Genomic DNA, 16,614 nt, shown 5'->3' with positions numbered 1-16,614 from the left:
ATAAAAAATAGAAAAATAAGCCTGGCATGGTGGCACGTGCCTGTAATCACAGCTACTCAGGAGGCTGAGGTAGGAGAATCGCTTGAACCCAGGAGGCGGAGGTTGCAGTGAGCCGAGATCGCGCCATTGCACTCCAGCCTGGGGAACAAGCACGAGATTCATGTCAAAGAATAAAATAAAATAAAAATAAAAAATAAAATAAAGTTATAATAGTGTCCAGCAATGTCCTGGGCCTTCACTTTCCCTCACCACCCATTCACTGATTCTCCCACAGCAACTTCCTGTCCTACATGCTTCATTCATGGGAAGTGACCTATATAGGTGTATGATTTTTTAACTTTTATAGCATATTTTTACTGTCTTTTTTTTTTTTTTTTTTTGGAGGTAGAGACTCGCTCTGCCACCCAGGCTAGAGTGCAGGGGTGTGATTTCTGCTCACTGCAACCTCCCCCTCCCAGGTTCAAGAGATTCTCCCGCTTCAGCCTCCTGAGTAGCTGGGATTACAGGCGCACGCCACAACACCAGCTAATTTTTGTATTTTTAGTAGAGACGGGGTTTCACCACGTTGGCCAGGCCGGTCTCGAACTCCTGACCTCAAGTGATCCACCTACCTCAGCCTCCCAAAGTGCTGGGATTACAAGCGTGAGCCACCGCGCCCAGCCAACTGTACTTTTTCTGTGTTTAGATACACAAACACCATTGCATTACAGTTGCCTACAGTATTTAGTACAGTAACATGCTATACAAGTTTGTAGCCTCGGAGAAATAGGCCCTACCATATAGCCTAGGTCTGTAGTAGGCTACATCATCTAGGTTTGTGTAAGTACACTCTATGACATTCACACAACAAAATTGCCTAACGATTCTCAGAACATGCCCCTGTCATTAAGCAACGCATGACTGTGTTGATGCGATAGTTGGACTTGATGGCTTCCCTTCTGCCCCGATAGCCCATGACTTGGTGATTTCTTTCTCCTGACTAGATACCTCCATTTGCGTATCTTACCAGCAACTTAAACTTGGCAGCTCTGAAATGAAACTGACCTGCTTCTCTACCCAGCTGTGCCACCTGGTTTCCCCTCTCCCCATCAGTGGCATCACCATCCTCCTGGGCATCATTCCTCACTCCACTATGCCCATTCCACTTGGGCAGTTGTCAGGTTGTTTTGATTCTGCCTGCATGCAGAGCATACATCGTCTCCATTCCTGAAGCCAACACTTTCCTTCAAGTCTTTCTTGCCTGTGACATTAATACCCCTGGACCATTACTGCAGCTTCCTAGCGACTGCTCCTACCTCCAGTCTCTGCTCCTGTCAACCCAGCCCACCCACGTCACCAGCCACCCAGAGACCTCCAAAGGGTTTCCCATTCACTATGAAAAAGATCCACACATCTTGCCAGGCATGGTGGCTCACACTTGTAATCCCAACACTTTGAGAGGCTGAAGTGGGAGCATCACTTGAGTCCAGGAGTTCAAGACCAGCCTGGGCAACATAGAGACCCCATGTCTACAAAAATATGTAAGCATGGGTTTCAGGACCCATCTACATGTCCACAGCCCAACCCCAGCCTTTTTTCCCAGATTTATTTCTCCCTTCTTTGCCAAATTCTATCTTCTAGCCGAATCGGACTGTTAGACTTTCCCAGAAGATGCTTTGTACTTTCTGCCTTGGCACTGTTGTGTTCATCCGCCTGGAAGGTCTTCCTCACCTCGTCCACCTGTTACAATTCTTCCTCACCTTTCCAGTCCTGACTCAAATGCTGCCCCTGCCAGCAAGCTGCTTTTGCTGTTTTAGCTCACCCTCCTCACCACTGCAAGTATGCCCGTCTTGTGGCACTACTTTCTGTCAGGAACCATAGTTAGTTCCTTGTGTATGCCTGTTGGTCTCCCTATTAGATTGTAAGATCCTTAAAGGCAGGGACTGACTGTTGATTACAGTCGAGTAGTTGAAAAAGCATAATCAGGCCAGGCATGGTGACTCACGCTTATAATCCCAGCACTTTGGGAGGCTGAGGTGGGCGAATTGCTTGAGCTCAGGTGTTTGAGACCAGCCTGGGCAACATGGCAAAACCCCATCTCTCCAAAAAATACAAAAATTAGCCGAGCATGGTGGCACAAGCCTGTAGTGTGCCACCACTGAGTGTGGTAGCATGAGCTACTCAGGAGGATCATCTGAGCCTGGGAAGTTGAGGCTGCGGTAAGCTGTGATCATGCCACCGCACTCCAGCCTGGGCAACAGAGTGAGACCCTGTCTCGAAAAGAAAAGAAAAAGCATAATCGTTGAAGTCGTATATACCTGCGATCAAATCCTAGCCCCTTTGTTTATTAACTAGGTGGAAACTCTCTTTTTTGCAGTCTGTGTGGATATACCAGTAACGTAGGGCTAGTAGTGCCTGTCTGACAGAGTGACTGGGGGAGGGACATCCTGTATGTAGATCGCCCATTCTGGTGCCTGGCTCAGGATCAGTGTTCAATAAATAGTCTTGAATGGATGTGATAGGTCCTCTCCCCTCCCAGGGGGCAAATGAAATATAAGTTAATTGCAATTTGGATAATTTCTGGGCTTCTACCATGTGCCAGACACTGGCTGGCCTTTGTGCTCTGGGGCATCTAGAGCCAAATCAAGTTCCTCAGCCCCAGGGAATCTGGACTCACAGGCACAGTTAAGTCGTGATCGGTTGTGAGATGTCACTGTTAATTAGCAATTGTGAATGAGTTTCTAAAAAATAAATCCATGCTAAGTCCAATTTATTTCTGTGATAATGTCACTCTTACTCCCTTAGATTCAAATCTGTTCTCTTGAGTGGGAGAGACGGGGGCGGGAGCCTGCCCTGCTGTATGTGGCGAGCAGCTGTTCTCTGGGAGCTAATAGCTGTGATGGTTGTGACTTTCCTTATACTTTGTATCTTGACAAAACTGTCTGGGATTTCATCCAAGTCTGGTTAAGTCCTTGAGGGTGCATGTGTGAGTCAATGTCACTTATCACATGGTGTCGGACATGAGGAAATGTTGAGAATTGCAGATCCAGACAACAGGCCTCTCTTCTTTCCCTCCCTCCTCTCCTTCCCTCCACTCCTCCCTCAGTCCCAGGCACATTAAGTTTTCACTGGACCGAAGCAAAATGAGAAAAAATAAGGACCACGTAAAAACAACTTCGTGTGTTTGACTTTTCTTGAGGAGGGCTGATCTTTATTCTGCCAAATTTTCCTCTTTTGTAGTAGATGATGTATCTTCTAAGGCCCTTTTGCAGCAGAATTTTAAAATGGCAGCCCTGCGTCTGCCCACACTTTAAACTGGTCTGGGAGCCTGGCTTCTGCATCATTTCCTGACCTGACTACGAGCATCTTGGACGAATGCCCAAGTCCTTAGGATCTTTTTCCTCCCCTGTCAGCTTTGTTCTTCATTTGTTTGCTAGAAGGCCGAGGAAGACTGGAGTGCCCGCCTGTGTCCCTGATGTGGTGGGAATCAAGAGGCAGGCCTGGACAGAGGCTGGATGGGTGGATGCTGAGTATCAAAGTCATCTGTGTTACTGGCTTGTCTCCTACTTGCTTGTGCCAAAGGAGAAAGAACGGAAGGTACAGTCACAAGAATGGATTGGGGTTCCGATCCTGGCTCTGCCATTGCTGGCTGTGCACCCTCAGGCCACCCATAAAACCTCTCTGAGCTCCGGTGACTTGTCTGAGAATAGGGAGCTGGATCCTTCCCTCACAGGTGCTACAAGGATGAAGTGAGATGGTGGATGTGAAGGCACACCGTAGCCACACCACTACCACCTCAGCCCCAAGAGGTTTCACAGAATCTCCTTGTGACTCCTTCCTCCTTCATTACCACCACAGTAGTTTGCACGTAGTGGGAACTTGGGAGATAGTGGTTTGTTTGGCTGCACTTTTAGATGTGTAGCAGGCTGGTCTATGAAGAAGGATATCGCAGTTTCCTTCCTACTGCACCAGTAACAGGAGCTGAGTCCTTAGCCCCAATTTCCAGATGAGAAAACTGAGGCTGCCGGGTGCGGTGGCCCACACCTGTAATCCTAGCCCTTTGGGAGGCTGAGGCAGGTGGATCACCTGAGGTCAGGAGTTCGAGACCAGCCTGGCCAACATGGTGAAACCTCATCTCTACTAAAAATACAAAAATTAGCTGGGCGTGGTGGCACGTACCTGTAATCCCAGCTACTTGGGAGGCTGAGTCAGAAGAATTGCTTGAACCCGGGAGGTGGAGGTTGCAGTGAGCCGAGATCACGTCACTGCACTCCAGCCTGTGCAACAAGAGCAAAACACTGTCTCAAAAAAAAAAAAAAAAGAAAAAGAAAAGAAAAGAAAAAACTGAGGCTTAGGGAGGTAAGCCCTTGTCTGAAACAGAACCAAGATGTGAATTCAGATGTGACGGTCGAGTCTGTACTCAGAACCACCATGACATGCTCCAGGTGTGTCCTGCAATCTCTCAGGTGCATAGTGGGTGGTACAGGGAGGCGAACCGTGATCTAAGGGCCGAGGATGTTCCAGACATTGAGTGGCTGCCCCCCTCCCAGGGGGCTGGCAGATATTTTGGGCCTTATTTCCCAGAACGCATTCATTTTTCCCAATCCCTCCCACACACCCTAACCCTCTTTAGGATTCTTCCCAGACGCTTCAGACACAGAATAATGAATGGTGACTGAGGTCAGTGCCACAAAAGAACAAGGGATAGCAGGACCAGGAACACTGGCCTTGACCAGGCAATGAGATAAAGGGCCCTTGTCTGTGCCCCCTGTTGCCTAGGAAGAGCCTCACATCAGAGGGGGCGAGGATATGTAAAGCCCACAGATGGCCCTTGAGTGAGGAGGAGAGCAGGGGCAGTGGGAGAGGGAATAAGGCTGCCCCTGGCTTTGCACCACTGTGGGCCAGATGGGCTGGGGTCGAGCTTCTGTACCCAGGAGATTCAAGTACCCTGGTGGTGGGCACAATTTTTTTTTTTTTTTTTGAGACTGAGTCTCACTTCTTCGCCCAGGCTGGAGTGCAATGGTGTGATCTTGGCTCACCGCAACCTCTGCCTTCCGGGTTCAAGCCGTTCTCTTGCCTCAGCCTCCCCAGGAGCTGGGATTACAGGCATGTACCACCACACTTGGCTAATTTTTGTATTTTTAGTAGAGACAGGGTTTCACCCTGTTGGCCAGGCTGGTCTCGAACTTCTGACCTCAAGTGATCCACCCGCCTCGGCCTCCCAAAGTGCTGGGATTACAGGCGTGAGCCACCACACCCAGCCACAACTGTATTATTAAAAGGCTCTTTTAGACCTGACACAACTCTTTCTGGCCCGAAGCGTTCAGGCACGTGCTTCTCTGCATGGAAGATTGATAAGGTTATTAGAACCTCTAGTTCTGCTATTTTTGGTAGCATTCTTTGAGGAGAGTTTTAGGACTGTGGCTGAATGACTCTAGCTGTACTATAATGATACAGCGTCATAAAAAATTCTCCTGCCTTTCTGTATTTGGAAACACATCATCTATAACGATTCCTTTTTATTCTGTCTCATCCCTTTTAGGTCCCCAGAAGTATGTGTAGTGGTTAGGAAAAGCTCTTTGTAGTCATGGCCCTTAGTAAATTTGGCTGAATCATGGTGACCAAGTCCTGGCTAATTAATGCTGGTAGCGGAATGCAGTGTGATAATAGCGCAGAGAGCTTTAACGTTCCAAATCGCTCACATACACATACCTGGGGCTTGCAACAGCTTCCTGAGAACGCAGAGATAGGATTTAGTATCCCGTTTCATAGAGAAGGAAACCAAGGCTTAGGTGAAATTACTTGCCGAAGGCTGCAAAGAAAGGAAGTGAGCAGAATGCTCGTCTTTGACAGAGCTGGTGTTCATGCCTGCGCACTCTGGCTTGCGGCCCACACAGTTCTTTGCTCTGCAAGATGCTGCACAGGTCACTCTCCTACTGGCTTTTCCCCGTTGTTCCTGAGAAATGGGCCTTGGTAATACCTCTGAAGTCATGGGACATCTCAGCAGGATTCTGCATGTTACAGCAGCTGTCACAGACCCTGACCTCCTGGAGGGTGGCATGTCCACAATTGGCTCCTAGTTCCCTCCTGGCTCCTACATGCCAGCACTTTTTAGCCTCCGGGATGAATTGAATCGAATGGAAACATCTCAGTGGAAGATGCCTAAGAAGCTGCTTCCACATTTTCCGTTGTTCCCCCTTGAAATTCTCAGAGGTAAACAAACTGCGTGCCCTTTTCCTTCTATCACCAGTGTAGCCGCCACCTCTGTCACACCTGGACAAAGGTAGAGGAGGAAGCAGTAAGGCTAGGAGGACAGCCTGGAATTGGAAATATGCCTTCACGTTCATGAGCAAAGACAAAATGATTCCCTGAATTTTGTGAAATAAGAAACCTGACCAGAAAGTACAATGAAATTGTGCTTGGTAATTCGCCAGCTTGTAGAGAGAGACAAACAAAAACTGCTAACATCTGAGTGGTACAAATGCCCAGAATTGATGAGATAAGTGGAGCCATCTGTCCACTGGGAAATCAGAAAATACCAGTGTCATGGGATGGGGGGTTCTGTGCCAGGCTTCCAGCCTCATGCGAGGGAGCCGACCAAATGGAGTGGCATCAAGTCATTGGAGCGGGGATCAAATCGAGGGCACAGCCCAGAAAGAGTGCCCAGAAAGCTCAAGGCTGGGCCAAACCGGGGTCAAGTTAACATTAGGAAAAGAGCCAGCAGGCTGGGCGCAGTGGCTCACACCTGTAATCCCAGCACTTTCGGAGGCTGAGGCGGGCGGATCACGAGGTCAGGAGATCGAGACCATCCTGGCTAACACGGTAAAACCCCGTCTCTACTAAAAATACAAAAAAAAATTAGCCGGGCGTGGTGGCGGGAGCCTGTAGTCCCAGCTACTTGGGAGGCTGAGGCAGGAGAATGGCATGAACCTGGGAGGCAGAGCTTGCAGTGAGCTGACATCGTGCCATTGCACTCCAGCCTGGGCGACAGTGAGACTCCGTCTCAAAAAAAAAAAAAAAAAGTAAAAGAGACAGCAAAGGAGAAGAGCAAATATTTGATTCATCTCCCTTCTAGGATGATAGGAGCTGTCCCAGTGGGCAGTTGATGTATGCTTGTGAGTGCCTCCTGTGTGCCCATGAGGAGGCGTATGAATAAGGGGTTAGGAGTGCCCACACAGAAAGCCAGGCCTGGATTCACACCCCAGCTCTGTCGCTAACGAGCTGAGTGACCTCAGGCCAGCAACTGACCAGCTTCATGCCTCTGTCCCTACAGAACCTAACTCCTGGGGTTGTTGCGATGACAAGGTGTGTAAATGCACGTGAAACACCGACAGGCAGGAAACCGACAGCCGTCACGTGTCATTACCTGCCTGTTAGTTACTGTGCTCAGCACCTTTGGGTTCCATGACTGTGCAGTGAAAGTAAATTTATTTGGAAATGTGAGAAATACTGGAATAACATTATTTTGCTGTATTTGTCTAATATAAATCATTAAAAAGGGCTTAACAACCTGGTGATTTGTATCCGCTTATGTCAGTACTTCTGAGATTTAAAAAAAAAAAAAAACAACAACTTTGAATTATGAGATAAATTGGGTCGAAGACGAAAGAGAAATGTGTGGATTGCCAGGAGTGCTGCCAGTCATCTCGGGTCCAGGCCCATCTCTTGAGTAGAAGTCCCATCGGTTAGGGAACAGCCGTGTACTGAGTGCCTGCCCTGTGCTTGGCACTGTCTTAGCTTTACAGGCACTGTTTCTTTGAATTCTCATAACGGCCGCATGAGATGGATGTGACTGTACCCACGTTACTGGTGAGGAGTCTCGGGCCCAGGGCCATACTGCTGGTGAGTGAGTGAACCAGCAGCAGTGCCCAGGCCTCCCAGCTGCTGGGCCAGCAGGACAGGGCCCAGTGGTGCAAGAAGGAATAGGAAAGAACAACCAGGGAGCCTGGTGTGCCAGGGAGGGCACAGAGCAGCACTGTGCCCATTCCCTTGAAGATCAGGACCTGCAGAGGGGCCCCCTTGCTTGCCAATAAGCCCAGACTGTCAGTGGTGACCTGAACATTTCCCTTCCTAAGCACAGCTTCTGGGAAGGAAGGCCCGTGCGTGTAGTGGGAGGGAAGGTCCGTGCGTGTAGTGGGAGGGAAGGCCCGTGTAGTGGGAGGGAAGGCCCGTGCGTGTAGTGGGAGGGAAGGTCCGTGCGTGTAGTGGGAAGGAAGGCCCGTGCGTGTAGTGGGAGGGAAGGTCCGTGCGTGTAGTGGGAGGGAAGGCCCGTGTAGTGGGAGGGAAGGCCCGTGCGTGTAGTGGGAGGGAAGGCCCGTGTAGTGGGAGGGAAGGTCCGTGCGTGTAGTGGGAGGGAAGGTCCGTGTAGTGGGAGGGAAGGTCCGTGCGTGTAGTGGGAGGGAAGGCCCGTGCGTGTAGTGGGAGGGAAGGCCCGTGTAGTGGGAGGGAAGGCCCGTGCGTGTAGTGGGAGGGAAGGCCCGTGCGTGTAGTGGGAGGGAAGGTCCGTGCGTGTAGTGGGAGGGAAGGCCCGTGTAGTGGGAGGGAAGGTCCGTGTAGTGGGAGGGAAGGTCCGTGCGTGTAGTGGGAGGGAAGGCCCGTGCGTGTAGTGGGAGGGAAGGCCCGTGTAGTGGGAGGGAAGGTCCGTGCGTGTAGTGGGAGGGAAGGCCCGTGCGTGTAGTGGGAGGGAAGGCCCGTGTAGTGGGAGGGAAGGTCCGTGCGTGTAGTGGGAGGGAAGGCCCGTGCGTGTAGTGGGAGGGAAGGCCCGTGTAGTGGGAGGGAAGGCCCGTGCGTGTAGTGGGAGGGAAGGCCCGTGCGTGTAGTGGGAGGGAAGGCCCGTGCGTGTAGTGGGAGGGAAGGCCCGTGCGTGTAGTGGGAGGGAAGGCCCGTGCGTGTAGTGGGAGGGAAGGCCCGTGCGTGTAGTGGGAGGGAAGGCCCGTGCGTGTAGTGGGAGGGAAGGCCCGTGCGTGTAGTGGGAGGGAAGGCCCGTGCGTGTAGTGGGAGGGAAGGCCCGTGCGTGTAGTGGGAGGGAAGGTCCGTGCGTGTAGTGGGAGGGAAGGTCCGTGCGTGTAGTGGGAGGGAAGGCCCGTGTAGTGGGAGGGAAGGTCCGTGCGTGTAGTGGGAGGGAAGGCCCGTGCGTGTAGTGGGTGGGAAGGCCCGTGTAGTGGGAGGGAAGGCCCGTGCGTGTAGTGGGAGGGAAGGCCCGTGTAGTGGGAGGGAAGGCCCGTGCGTGTAGTGGGAGGGAAGGCCCGTGTAGTGGGAGGGAAGGTCCGTGCGTGTAGTGGGAGGGAAGGTCCGTGTAGTGGGAGGGAAGGTCCGTGTAGTGGGAGGGAAGGCCCGTGCGTGTAGTGGGAGGGAAGGCCCGTGCGTGTAGTGGGAGGGAAGGTCCGTGCGTGTAGTGGGAGGGAAGGCCCGTGTAGTGGGAGGGAAGGCCCGTGTAGTGGGAGGGAAGGTCCGTGTAGTGGGAGGGAAGGCCCGTGCGTGTAGTGGGAGGGAAGGTCCGTGTAGTGGGAGGGAAGGTCCGTGCGTGTAGTGGGAGGGAAGGCCCGTGTAGTGGGAGGGAAGGTCCGTGCGTGTAGTGGGAGGGAAGGTCCGTGCGTGTAGTGGGAGGGAAGGCCCGTGCGTGTAGTGGGAGGGAAGGCCCGTGTAGTGGGAGGGAAGGCCCGTGCGTGTAGTGGGAGGGAAGGTCCGTGCGTGTAGTGGGAGGGAAGGCCCGTGTAGTGGGAGGGAAGGCCCGTGCGTGTAGTGGGAGGGAAGGTCCGTGTAGTGGGAGGGAAGGCCCGTGCGTGTAGTGGGAGGGAAGGCCCGTGTAGTGGGAGGGAAGGTCCGTGTAGTGGGAGGGAAGGTCCGTGCGTGTAGTGGGAGGGAAGGCCCGTGCGTGTAGTGGGAGGGAAGGCCCGTGTAGTGGGAGGGAAGGCCCGTGTAGTGGGAGGGAAGGCCCGTGCGTGTAGTGGGAGGGAAGGTCCGTGCGTGTAGTGGGAGGGAAGGTCCGTGCGTGTAGTGGGAGCGAAGGTCCGTGCGTGTAGTGGGAGGGAAGGTCAGTGCGTGTAGTGGGAGGGAAGGCCCGTGTAGTGGGAGGGAAGGCCCGTGCGTGTAGTGGGAGGGAAGGTCCGTGTAGTGGGAGGGAAGGTCCGTGTAGTGGGAGGGAAGGTCCGTGCGTGTAGTGGGAGGGAAGGCCCGTGCGTGTAGTGGGAGGGAAGGCCCGTGTAGTGGGAGGGAAGGCCCGTGCGTGTAGTGGGAGCGAAGGCCCGTGCGTGTAGTGGGAGGGAAGGCCCGTGCGTGTAGTGGGAGGGAAGGTCCGTGCGTGTAGTGGGAGCGAAGGTCCGTGCGTGTAGTGGGAGGGAAGGCCCGTGCGTGTAGTGGGAGGGAAGGCCCGTGCGTGTAGTGGGAGGGAAGGTCCGTGCGTGTAGTGGGAGGGAAGGTCCGTGCGTGTAGTGGGAGCGAAGGTCCGTGCGTGTAGTGGGAGGGAAGGCCCGTGCGTGTAGTGGGAGGGAAGGTCCGTGCGTGTAGTGGGAGCGAAGGTCCGTGCGTGTAGTGGGAGGGAAGGTCCGTGCGTGTAGTGGGAGGGAAGGCCCGTGTAGTGGGAGGGAAGGCCCGTGTAGTGGGAGGGAAGGCCCGTGCGTGTAGTGGGAGGGAAGGCCCGTGCGTGTAGTGGGAGGGAAGGCCCGTGTAGTGTGAGGGAAGGCCCGTGTAGTGGGAGGGAAGGTCCGTGTAGTGGGAGGGAAGGCCCATGCGTGTAGTGGGAGGGAAGGTCCGTGTAGTGGGAGGGAAGGTCCGTGTAGTGGGAGAGAAGGCCCGTGCGTGTAGTGGGAGGGAAGGTCCGTGTAGTGGGAGGGAAGGTCCGTGTAGTGGGAGGGAAGGTCCGTGCGTGTAGTGGGAGGGAAGGCCCGTGCGTGTAGTGGGAGGGAACATCCGTGTAGTGGGAGGGAAGGTCCGTGCGTGTAGTGGGAGGGAAGGTCCGTGCGTGTAGTGGGAGGGAAGGTCCGTGTAGTGGGAGGGAAGGTCCATGCATGTAGTGGGAGGGAAGGTCCGTGTAGTGGGAGGGAAGGTCCTTGTGTGTAGTGGGAGGGAAGGCCCGTGCGTGTAGTGGGAGGGAAGGTCCGTGTAGTGGGAGGGAAGGCCCGTGTAGTGGGAGGGAAGGCCCGTGCGTGTAGTGGGAGGGAAGGTCCGTGTAGTGGGAGGGAAGGCCCGTGTAGTGGGAGGGAAGGCCCGTGTAGTGGGAGGGAAGGTCCGTGTAGTGGGAGGGAAGGCCCATGGGTGTAGTGGGAGGGAAGGTCCGTGTAGTGGGAGGGAAGGTCCGCGTAGTGGGAGAGAAGGCCCGTGCGTGTAGTGGGAGGGAAGGTCCGTGTAGTGGGAGGGAAGGCCCGTGCGTGTAGTGGGAGGGAAGGTCCGTGTAGTGGGAGGGAAGGTCCATGTGTGTAGTGGGAGGGAAGGTTCGTGCGTGTAGTGGGAGGGAAGGTCTGTGTAGTGGGAGGGAAGGCCCGTGCGTGTAGTGGGAGGGAAGGCCCGTGCGTGTAGTGGGAGGGAAGGCCCGTGCGTGTAGTGGGAGGGAAGGCCCGTGCGTGTAGTGGGAGGGAAGGTCCGTGTAGTGGGAGGGAAGGTCCGTGCATGTAGTGGGAGGGAAGGTCCGTGCGTGTAGTGGGAGGGAAGGTCCGTGCGTGTAGTGGGAGGGAAGGCCCGTGCGTGTAGTGGGAGGGAAGGCCCGTGCGTGTAGTGGGAGGGAAGGTCCGTGCGTGTAGTGGGAGGGAAGGTCCGTGCGTGTAGTGGGAGGGAAGGTCCGTGTAGTGGGAGGGAAGGTCCGTGCGTGTAGTGGGAGTGAAGGCCCATGTAGTGGGAGGGAAGGCCCGTGTAGTGGGAGGGAAGGTCCGTGCGTGTAGTGGGAGGGAAGGCCCATGTAGTGGGAGGGAAGGCCCGTGTAGTGGGAGGGAAGGCCCGTGCGTGTAGTGGGAGGGAAGGCCCGTGTATATAGTGGGTACGCGGGGAAACTGCGTTTGCTCACTGGTAGCTCAAGGCTGCATCCCGCAGGCCTGGCCCACAGTCAGTATTTGTCTTGATAACGACAGTGTGGGCTTGCAGCATCGTACCAGTGTGTTCTTAACCAGGTCCCAGCATCTCGTGTTGACTCATCCTGCCGTCTGCAGACTCGCTGGCCATTTGGAAAAGGGTGCGGAGGAGTTAAGATGGGGAGGTGTCAGATTGTTACTGAGACATTTCTAATTTGCGATGTATGGTTTTGAAGCCAGCTCTTTTCTTCTGGTTTCTCCTGTTTTCTGCAGCACCCCCCGGGGAAAGACATTTTCTGCTCCCACCGAGTTGGCAGGGCCCGCTTCCTGAATCTCCTGGGTGTGTCTTAACTGCCAGTCCCAGCACCTCCTGAGAGCCCCACTCTCTCCTCCAGTGGCCACAGTGGAAGGATCATGGGAGAAACAGAAGGGAAGAAAGATGAGGCTGATTATAAGCGACTGCAGACCTTCCCTCTGGTCAGGGTAAGCCCCAGGGGAGGGAGGCAGGACTGCCGGCAGGGCCCACGCAGCCTGGAGAGAGGTGGGTGGAGCTTGTCCCTTGCAGAATGGCAGTGGGAGGAAGTTAAGAAGGGCTCTGCTGGCTCAGACCTAGACATCTTGGAGTTGACAGTGATTCATTGTTTCATTCATTCATTCATTCACCAAGTATTGGGCCACCTACTCTATGCCGGGCACTGTTCTAGGCACTGTGGGGATGGTGAACGAGACAGGCGAAGGCCTGGCCCACATGAAAGACATGCTTTAAGAACATGATTGTAGGCAGTAAGTACTATAATGAAAATTGAAGCAGGTGGAAGGAGCTGGAGAGCAGAGGTTAGCTTCTGGAGAGGTTTTGCAGATCAGAGACCTGAAGACAGAGAGCAAACCTCACAAAGACCTGGGGAAGAACATGCCAAGCCGGGGAAACACAGGCACAGGAAGCCTGGGATGGGAATGAACTTGGCATTTTGGAGGCGCAGAGAGAAGGCCAGCATGGCTGGAATGGAGTGCTGAGAGGGGTGGCAGGACATAACAGCACCAGTGGGACCAGACCCCACACGCCTGGCCAGCCACAGTGAAGGATGTGGTGAGAACTATGGGTTCTGTCCTGAATCGAAGGGGGAACACTGAAGGGTTTTAAGCAGGGGAGTGATGAGATCTGTTTGGTTTTCAAAAGCTCACTCCAGCTGTTGTGAGCAGAATGGATTTGGGGATACCAGAGCAGAAGTGGGGAGACCAGCGAGGAGGCTACTGCGGAGGCCCAGAGCGATGAGGGTGGCTGGGTGCGGCTCACGGAGTGGAGTGCAAGATGCGGTCGGGTTTAGGGTGTTCCGTGAGTGCAGAGGCCGAAGGACCAGCTGCCAAATTGGAGACTGGGTATGGGAGCAAGAGAGTCCAGGGTGGCTGCTAGAGTCTGTCTTTTCCTGAGTATTGGGAGAAAAAATGGTATCAATTACCAGGAAAAGGAGATGGAAGAAGATGGGTCTGTGGGAATCAAGTTATTTTTAGACATCTAAGTGAGGTTGTCCAGTGGCCAGTTTGACAGAGTAGTCAGGAGCCCAAAGAAGAGGTTAGGGCTGGGGGTGGAAGTGTGGGAGCCCTCCCACAGAGAGGACACAGAGCGGCGCGGAACACACAAGACCCCAGAGATGGAGTCGCTGGAGATGGGAGAGTGGAGGTGGGGCCCAGGGCCCTCCAGGAGCTGGGAGAAGGAAGGAAATCCAGCAGATCCATGGAGAAGGAGCAGAGGGAAAGGCCAGAGGGAAACCGGGGGCCCCAGAGTGCGCCCAGCGGCCTCTTCGGGCCTCCGGGGTGAGATTCCATCAGAACACACTTCCACAGCCAGCATTCCCTCCGCCCTCGGCCGGCCTTCTTCCCATGTCTGTTGGCTGGAACCTGGTGCCGGCTTCGCACCCTTGCAGAGAGCCTGGGCTTGAGAGCCCACGAGGCTCAGCTCCATGCCACGCCTTTGCCCCAGCCGCAGGCCCTCAGTCAGGAGATGGGTCACCTGCCCAGGGCTGGGCCAGGGAGGCTACCTGCTGTCCATGCCTTAAGCTTGGGACAGAGAGGCCAGCCAGGAAGGCCAGGTCACGGGCTAAGCCTGTCTCTTGTTTGTCACCCCTGCCCTGTCTCTAGCACTCGGACATGCCAGAGGAGATGCGCGTGGAGACCATGGAGCTATGTGTCACAGCCTGTGAGAAATTCTCCAACAACAACGAGGTATTGCCAGCAGTGCAGGCGGCCCCTCGTGCCTTTGGTGGCCCCTGTGGGTGAATAGAGTGGCCCCTGTTCCCTGCAGTGAGCTCCAGAGAGTACTGCTAGGATGAGGCCAGAGCCTTCCTTGGAAGCGTTCAGTCTGGGGAAGGTCAGTGAGTGAGAGGCTGGCGCTGACTCCAGGCACTGACGGTCACACCCAGCCCTAGAGGAGCAAAGCCACAGGGGTCTCCGTGACACCCCTGCCCATGTTCCCTGCCTCAGGTGGGCTGCTGAATAGGGCGCCTTTCCCCGTGGCTCCATCCCAGTGGTGAACAGAGGCCTGCCCAGGCATCCATTCATGCATTCATTCATCCATTCAAAAAGGTGTTGAACAGGCGCTGTTCTAGGTGCTGGGGATACGGCCAGCAGGCATCAACGCAGGAAGGCCATTCATCAATCTGGTGGGGAGAGCGAGAAGTCAGTGTTGCGGCAGCCGGTGGAGGCAAGACACTGGCCAGTGGGAGCCCAGGCTTTGGGTCGGCCAGGCCCAGGTTCAGATCCTGGCTTCAGCCCTTCCCAGCTGTACCCTTGAATGAGCCATTTCTCAACTCTGAGCGCAGTTTCCTAGTCCTTAAATGGAGGGTGGTGATGGTGCCTCCTCACTGGGCCAGTTGTGAGGATGTATTTACTGAGACGATGGGGACAGAGTGCCCAGCATGGTGCCTGGCATGGTGGGAGGCGCTGTTGGTGTACCTCAGGCGCCTGCGCCTGGACTCGCCCTGCTGAGCGGGGGTCCCTGCCCCTCCAGACCTCCTCACACAGGGGGCGCGTCTTGAAAGAGCAGGCACAGGAAGAAGTCGACCGTGGCCATGACTAGGGGAGTAGTCGGCGCCTCCCCAGAGCCCACTGAACGCATCAGGTACCTCGCAGTCTGCAGGGTGCCAGGTCTCTCCGTCCAGTTGGTTCTGAGACTGCCTGGTGCCCCGCTTGTCCAGGTTACATCTGAGGGAGGTGGCACTGGCCCAGGAAGCCCGCACTAAGTGCAGAGCCAGGACGCAGCCCCGGGCTATCTCCAGACCTGATGCTTGCCTTCCCACCTCAGCCAGTTTCTTCTTGACTGCTGAGTAATGTCTAGTTTTCTGTGCCTGTGTAATAGACCTGGCAGGAGGTGGCCTGCGTGGAAACCCTTTTTGAAGCAGGAGGACAACAGAAATAGGACAGCAGGCCTTTCTCTTGCCAAGACCTCAGTGCCAGCCTTCTCCTTCCTGGAGAAGGACCTGACTCCTGCCCCCACCTGCCCTGCGCCCCCCTGATGAGCGCCCTCTTCCTTCCAGAGCGCCGCCAAGATGATCAAAGAGACAATGGACAAGAAGTTCGGCTCCTCCTGGCACGTGGTGATCGGCGAGGGCTTTGGGTTTGAGATCACCCACGAGGTGAAGAACCTCCTCTACCTGTACTTCGGGGGCACCCTGGCTGTGTGCGTCTGGAAGTGCTCCTGACACTCTGTCCCCTGCCCCGTCCCCTGCAGGGCCTTTTCCTGCCACTCCTCTGGGGTGGGGAGCAGCCCTAGGTGGGTCCTGGTTTTTCCAAGGAGAGTTGGGGTCTTTTCTTTTTGTCTTTGTGTACCAGTTTCCTGAGCCACGCCCAGTGTGTGAACTTGACATCTCCATCCCCTGGCTCTCAGCCGTCTCCCTCGGAGTCTCAGGGTGTGGACGGGGCAGCAGGCATGGGTCTGTGTGGGAAACGTGGGGTGGGGCGGTGTGACAGGGTAGAGGAGGTGGGAGATGAGATTTTCCGCACAGGAACGCGCCAGTCCCCCTTTCTCGAGGGCTGCTCTCCCCTTGCATCCTGGGAGCCCCACTGCCCTGCCATCCCCAGTACTGCCGGGAAGTGTCGGCCGTCCTTATCATTAGTGGCCATATGAAAATGGCCCCAAGAAGGAGACGATTCTTTCAAGGGACACAGGCGGCTTCTCTCCTTGTCCTCTGGGGAGGTGCTGACCCCGCAGAAACCCCCTCCCCCAACTTGACCCCAGGCTGAACAGACCACTGCATCTCCCTGGGCCAGCAGCCCCCCAACCCCCAGCCTTGGTAGGGACCAAGCAGCCTCTCCCGTCCCCTCCTCGACCCGTGCAGTTGAGAGCCAGGGGCTGGTGTGTGGGAGCTGCTACCTGGCAGTTTCTCGAGGGGTCACCGAGCCTCTGGTGGGACACCTGGGCAGGAGGGCTCTCACCACGAGGCTGCTTCCGCAGGGAACCCTGGCCTGTCCGCGACTTCGCATCAGGGACCACATGCTGATTTGTACTGCTCTCTGCTGGGTTTTCTATGTTCTTTTTGAGTGTGGGAGAAGGGTTTTAGTAGAAGAGTGAATCGTATTTTACACAGCGGTCTTATTTATATAAATGTCTTGGTTTTTACAATTAAAATTACCAAAAAACTGA

General features: G+C 55.1%; 1 protein-coding gene across 2 annotated transcripts in view; it reads left to right on the top strand.

Annotated features, from left to right (window-relative positions):
* Positions 1-16,614, top strand: part of DNAL4 (dynein axonemal light chain 4) — a 19,285-nt gene extending 2,671 nt beyond the window's left edge. For both annotated transcript variants that reach the window (XM_002831144.5, XM_054543471.1), the window contains exons 2-4: positions 12,252-12,461; positions 14,115-14,198; positions 15,509-16,614. In XM_002831144.5, the coding sequence (XP_002831190.1) occupies positions 12,393-12,461; positions 14,115-14,198; positions 15,509-15,673 (318 nt within the window). In that variant the 5' untranslated portion in view covers positions 12,252-12,392 and the 3' untranslated portion in view covers positions 15,674-16,614. The remainder of the gene's footprint in view (positions 1-12,251; positions 12,462-14,114; positions 14,199-15,508) is intronic.

The sequence above is a fragment of the Pongo abelii genome, chromosome 23 (genome assembly GCF_028885655.2).
Source record: "Pongo abelii isolate AG06213 chromosome 23, NHGRI_mPonAbe1-v2.0_pri, whole genome shotgun sequence".
NCBI lineage: Eukaryota > Metazoa > Chordata > Mammalia > Primates > Hominidae > Pongo > Pongo abelii.
This window is presented reverse-complemented; position numbering and strand designations above follow the sequence as displayed.